Source organism: Octodon degus, unplaced genomic scaffold (genome assembly GCF_000260255.1).
Source record: "Octodon degus isolate 3935 unplaced genomic scaffold, OctDeg1.0 scaffold00083, whole genome shotgun sequence".
NCBI lineage: Eukaryota > Metazoa > Chordata > Mammalia > Rodentia > Octodontidae > Octodon > Octodon degus.
This window is the reverse complement of record NW_004524659.1, coordinates 5,183,568-5,189,982: the sequence shown is the minus strand read 5'-3', so window position 1 is coordinate 5,189,982 and position 6,415 is coordinate 5,183,568. Positions and strand designations below refer to the sequence as shown.

Sequence of the window (6,415 nt, the reverse complement as noted above, 5' to 3'; positions counted from 1 at the left end):
TATATATATATATGCACAATGGAACAGAAACTTAGAGGCAAAGTCTACAGATTCTCACTGGTAACTAAAAGCAGGAAGAAGTCTGGCACCTCTGTCTTCATTTTTCTCTTTATCACCTTAAACTGTGGCACAGGTCCCTGCTCCTGCTTGCACAGAGGCATGCTAATCACTCAGGGAAGTATTACAAGGCCTAGTAACCTTAAATTTACCCAGTCTATCTCATCCCCTTTCAACAGTAAGCTTACCAACATCAGAATAATTAAAGTAATTTTTGGGATTTGCAGGGACATTTAATTGCCAGCTGTTCCACACACCCTGCAGCACAGCCTGCAAGACTCGAGTCACTGCCCTAAACCTGCAGCCACCTCACACTCCAGTCACTCTAAAAGTAAAGTCTCACAGACTACCCCATAGTGAGGCTACCACTTAAGCAGAAGCAGTTGCCACAGGATAGGAAATGGGCCTGTCCAAAGTCATGTGGTCAGCTCAAGGCAAACTGAATTGCCCCCTATAACAAAGCTCTCTCCCCCAGGACTTCAGAGAACCAGTCCTGAGAGGCCATCAATCCAGCCAGAACTTGACCAGGACAGCTTAAACTGTCAGCAAAAGTCTCCAGCTCTGCAACCCCCACCTTTGTCTTTGTTCCTTTGTTATATTCCCCCTGCCACTCCAAACCTCCATCAGCCACTCTGAGAAAGACTTTGAGCCGCGATCTGTACCTCCTCTCATGGCCACGCTGACTAAGGCCATTTCCTGTCCTGCATCACTGCTGGTCTCCTTGAGTGGTGTTTTGGGAAGAATGGCAAGCTCAGTCTGTTGGGCTCCTCAGAGTAGGGTGATAACACTATTTTTAACATATATCAACTGGCTTATGTTCACAACATAAGAGAAAAATAGCTACTTACCAGCCAACACATGGATCTCAATTTTGTAAAACTACACATGAATGTTGGTGGGGAGTATACAGGCACAGAGAATGATACTGAGCTAGTCATTTGAGAGATGCAAATTAAGATAACACTGAGATTCCATCTCACCCTGGAAAGAACAGGACTTCATCATTAAAAATTCAACCAATAGCAAATTCTGGAAGGGCTGTTGGGAGAAAGGAACCTTTCTCCACTGTTGGTGGGAGTGCAGACTGCTGTAATCACTGTGGAAATCAGCGTGGACCTTTCTCTAAAAACTAGGATTGGAGGTCCTATTTAACTCAGCTATTCCCTTCCTGGGTACTTTCCCAGTACCCAGTAGAATTAAGAACATCATACCACTGTGATATATGTGCATACATATTTGCAGCAGCATAATTTTAATAGTTAGATCTTGGGTACAATCCAAATGCCCATCACCTGAGGAATGGATAAAAAAAATACCGTCTTTTCAATACAATAGAATAGTACTCAGCTATAAAGAAGGATAAACGGAAGACTTTTATAGGTAAATGAGTGAAACTGGGGACCATATTCATAAGTGAAATAAGCCACACTCACATGTGCAAGCACTGTAATTTCTCCCTACTGTGAGAAGCTGAAAGAGTAAATAAGATCCAAAATGCACAACAGATACTGTAAAATGGGAAGAAGGTGTTCAAAAGGAAAAAGAAACTGTGATGGGGGAAAGGGGAAAAGAAGGAAGGGAAAACTATATGATAGACAAGATATTTATGCTGCTAATTTCTCTTAGTTCATGAAAAGAAAGGTTTGCATTAATATTGTTTGGACAATTAAATGCTTCTATCTTGTACTCTTGAGTATTTAAAGATAACAATATGCAAAGTATTAACCATCATTACTCTTCTATTATCTTGTTTTGAAACTTTTTTTTTTTCTATTTACAATAAAAAATGCATTAGTTAATAGAGGAGCTACGGACTGGGGAGACAGCTCAGTAGAATAAGCATGTGCCTGGCATGCACAAGGTACTGAGTTAAATCCCTGGTACCACAAAATAAATAGATAAATAGATAAATAAATAAATAAATAAATAACATTAAATGAAGCTGAACTGATGGCATAACCTCCAGAACATATTTCTTTTATTTTATTAAGCTATGTCCTCAAACGATTTTATTACTTATGGCAGGCAATAATTAGAAAGCCTGACAGACCCTAAGTTCTTTCAGATATCCAAAATGGCTGATAAGCATGGAATTTTCATCCTTACTTCTAAGATCCTGACCATACTTAGTTAGGAAAGCAACGCACAAAGCACAACATTGGCAATTACTGGCATCTGGTGTGTCACTTAGCAAATCTTTAGCATTATTTAAACAATTTATGAAATTCTCATCATTTTTCCCACCCCACTCCCATAAAAAAGCAGAGGAAGAAACTTTAGTGATCGACAGAAAATAAAGAATATCAAAATTGTAATTTATCTTTCAGTTCTTTAGTAAAATGAGAAAAAGACAGTAAGGCTGTCTAGTGTTACTAACACATATAAACCAGAAAAATTAGACTAAAATATGAATGGTGAAGAAAACGATTACTTTACACAGTGAAAGGATCAGATTGGAATAACCTTCAATTAATGAACAACAACAACAAAACAACAGAGGGTTCTAATCAAAGCTCTCTTATCTAATTAAAACTGTGAAACCAAAACAATCCAATGGCAATCAGAGTATCAGGGTGCTAGAACAAGTTTCCTCAACTGCTGGGTCTCACGCAATTTTTACCCTAATGGAGAGGGATAATTTATTATGCAGAAATAAAAGCAATCCCAAATGCTGCTCCAGTGTGAATCACCTACCAGATGGTAATTTATTTTCCAACTTCCCATTTTCTTCTTGTGCTGGAAAGTCCTCAGAAACCTCTGTGGTTTTTATCTCTCTTCTCTGCCGTATGTACATCATGATGTCAAAGACTTACATGCATTGTTCTTCCAACCACACCTACAAACATAGGACACAGTAAACAGGCTGTCTACCATGACATCCTGCCCATGATACACCTGCTCACTTGTGTCACCTCTCATTTTCCCATCCAAATCTTTCATCAGCCAAAGTGTACTCAAGATACAACACAAACATTGGACTCGATCATATTTTTGAAGCACCTTTTTTCTAGCAGGCACTGTCAGATACGGTCAGCTGAACAAACAAGCCCTTACTCCTTTTCATGGATGCTATCGCAGATGCTCCAACCCTTGTGGTCTCCTCTCATAAGCCCTAGCACTTATCACGCAATTTGCTGGATAATTACAGTTGTATATTATTTTCTACAGTTCCCTATGCAGACGCAGGTCTTCAAATTTTCCAGGGAACTGACCACGTGGGAGGGATTCAGTAGATTTACCGACAGATTTTGAAGAACTGAAATACTGTTCTTGTTCAGGTACCTGAATTTTAATACCTGTGTTCTTTAAAGCAATTCACACTGCCAGCTTTATGCCTGGGTGGTGATGACAGCGGGTGTGTGCGTGTGCCAATCAGGGCAGCTGCTATCCCAGGGAGTAGTAGTGGGAGTACAGGCAGGGTGCAGTGCCTAGTTTGGAAGCTGCAAGTGGGAGGCGGGGGTGTGGTAGCAGTGAGTAAGCTAATTCTGTCCCCCGGAACATCTTGCCTCACTCCTCTGAACAGAATAGCGTTTTACTAATTATTTATTAAATATAATCAGTTGCCTGGTGTGATTGCTTCGACAGTTTATTAATCCCTAAACAACGTGCCGTGTAGAATAGAACAATCAAGCTACATGACACAATGTTTATTCATTCAATCATTCAAAGAGGAAAGAGACTTGAAGGCTGAGAAGAGTTTTAAACGCTGTGCCTTCAAAGCACTGGAGGCGGAGAGGCTGTAGCAGTTAAGGAAAAAAGCAATGTTAGCAAAGCGGTCCAGCCAGAGACCAGTTGATGCCCCCAAAGACCTAATGATCCTAGCGCCATGCATTCTCTAAGGGGAAAAAGAGTTTTAAAGACCCCACAATGCGTAAATTCTAACAGGTTAAAACAGAAGTCAGCAAATAGCAAAAGTGTAAATTAAGTATCTAGACTGCAGTAGTCTCAGGAACTCTGAAACAAAAGTTCCTCGGGCAAATGAAAAGGAATACCACCTGACACATCTGCAAAGGGACCTGCAAGCGATCCTTTATTAATGAGGCTGTCTAGTACAGTCGTGCGCATCCCTCGGGCGCGGCAGGGCTCCGAGCTCCGCGGTCCAGCTCTGCGCACCCGGTCACCCGCCGCGGTCCCATCTTTGGGCGCCGGTAGGGAGACGGGCAGCCGGGGAAGTTCGGACATTGGACATTGGTTCGCCAGGACCGCGAGCGGCGGCCGCGGAGGTCCGAGCCCACGCCCTCCCTCCGCCCGCGCGGCCGGCTGCGGAGAGAGCGCTCTGTAAAGTTGCCCACTCCCGAGTTCCAGCCCGGCCCGCGATCCGCACGCTCCACTCCCTCTGGACGCCGCGAGGGCCACGGCCGCGCCTCCCGGACCAGACTACGCGCGGGGCGGGGCGGGGCGGGATGGGGCGGGGCAGCCCGAGGAGCAGTCGGCGGTCGCCTCCAGCGGGACGCAGCAGGCGTCCGCGCGCTCCGCGACCTCGGGGCCCCGGCGCCCGCGTTTCCCCGACATGGAGCCACAGACCTGCGGCCTCAGCAGTCCTCACGAGCAGCTCTGGGCGGGGAAAGGACAGCCGGGCCAGGAGGCGTTGAGAACTGCGGGGGCGGGGCCGCACTAGGCCCGCAGCACGCGGCGGGGGAAGGAAGGACCAGGCTGCTGCGGAGCTATATGCAACACCTTGCGATGGGGGGCTTAGGGGGCGTCTACAGCTCCAAGAAGGGGCGCGCTGAGGAGGCCGGCCCGCCGCAGCTGCATCCATAGGCTGACGGAGCTGTCTGTCAACACGAGCCTCCGCCCTCTTCCGCGCCGCCCCGCCCCGTCTCGTGCGGCGCCGACCGGAAGGAAGTGGTGCACTTCCGGCCTTCGGGCTGGTCCAGACTGCTGGCTACTTGGAAGCCTCGGGGCAGTTTCCGCGGTTAGTGGGTCACGGAGTCTGCCTTCACCTACATAGATGAGGCCATGCCGGTAGCCCTATAGCCCTAGGGCTGTGGTTTGGGGAAGAGGGGCACGTCTGCTAGGAGGAAGAGTGGTCTTGGGTCGACAGCCTGGAACAGCGGCTTCACTATGGTTCAGGCTTGAGAGCTACGCGTGCCTGGGAGCCACTGACGGAGTTCTTGCGGCTGCGGTGTGGGCTGTTCAAAAACTCTGCCGGGCTTGGTGGTACATGCCTAAAATCTCAGCACTCGGAAAGCTGAGGTAGGATTGCCACGAGTTCGAGTGCAGCCTAGACTACATAGTTCAAAACCAGCCAGGACCACACAGCCGAGCCCCCATTTAAAAACAGAAAAAGAAAAAAAAACCTAACCAAACCAAACAAAAAAAAATCTTTTCCTGCCAACCCCCTCCTGTGCCTCCTGTGCTCCTGTACCGCTGGATGTGAAAGGTTCCGGAAGGGAAGGTATGAACGGCCCAGCAGGTAGCGCGCCCCCTCCCCGGGTCTTGACATCATCTCCCTTCCCACAACCCCCGGTTTCCTCCATCTGTGCTTAGACGGATTAGCACTTGTGCATCCCCAGACACCCTCTTCGCGTGATGGTGCCCCCGGTACTGTTTTCCTGTTAGTTTCTTCCAAATTAGGCGCTAGTGTTGAATCTCCTGTGTTACTCGTCCTCAAGATTGTGAGCCCTTTTTGAGCGTGCATATTGTGCTTTATACCAAGATATTTTTCTTAACACTGTGAAAAATGTAAAACCTTTTACTTGACACATAATTATATATTAAATACATATGATACAGGTAATGTACTATATATACGATATATACATTTTGTATTACATAATGTAGCACAAATATATACATTATGGTAGTACAATAAATATGTACTATGTAAATGGTATAGATGTAATATATACATTAGGTTATGAATTTTATATATTGTACATACTATATACATTATATATGATACCCGTGAAAAGGCAGCTCATCGGTCTAATTTCAACATGAAATGACTTCGCCTAGGAATTTTTCCCTAGTCACTCCTGCCTGCTAATATTTTTCTCCTCCTTTATGTGTCCGCTGCTCTTAATAGCAAACTGTTCTGTGCGAACAGACTGAGGTATCTGCTGGGTTAGCTTTAATACCAATGCCAGCTGTTTTTTCCGATAATATTCACCATGCTTCATCATGGCTGTTGGTGTATTTTCGAGTATGGACTTAAATAGGCCTTACATTAAACATACTTAATGAAAATATGTGAATTTATTTACTGGATGGGGCTTTTTTCCTTAAATTGACACAGCTCTGGGGAAAGATGTGACTGTGGTGAAACACTCATCCCCTGAGTAAAAGAAATAGTACTTATCAGCTGCTGCTTGCTTTACTGTTATGAAATGGCTATACTAAGCAAGATAAAGCTTTG

General features: G+C 45.3%; 1 protein-coding gene across 1 annotated transcript in view; it reads right to left on the bottom strand.

Moving 5' to 3' along the window:
• Dpy19l3 (dpy-19 like C-mannosyltransferase 3) overlaps nt 1-4,636 on the bottom strand; it is an 81,198-nt gene extending 76,562 nt beyond the window's left edge. Inside the window, exons 1-2 of the mRNA XM_004636690.2 lie at nt 4,582-4,636; nt 2,752-2,893 (exon numbers count right to left, since the gene is read on the bottom strand). Of these exons, the coding sequence (XP_004636747.1) occupies nt 2,752-2,854 (103 nt within the window). The 5' untranslated portion in view covers nt 2,855-2,893; nt 4,582-4,636. The remainder of the gene's footprint in view (nt 1-2,751; nt 2,894-4,581) is intronic.
• Nucleotides 4,637-6,415: the final 1,779 nt, after the last annotated feature.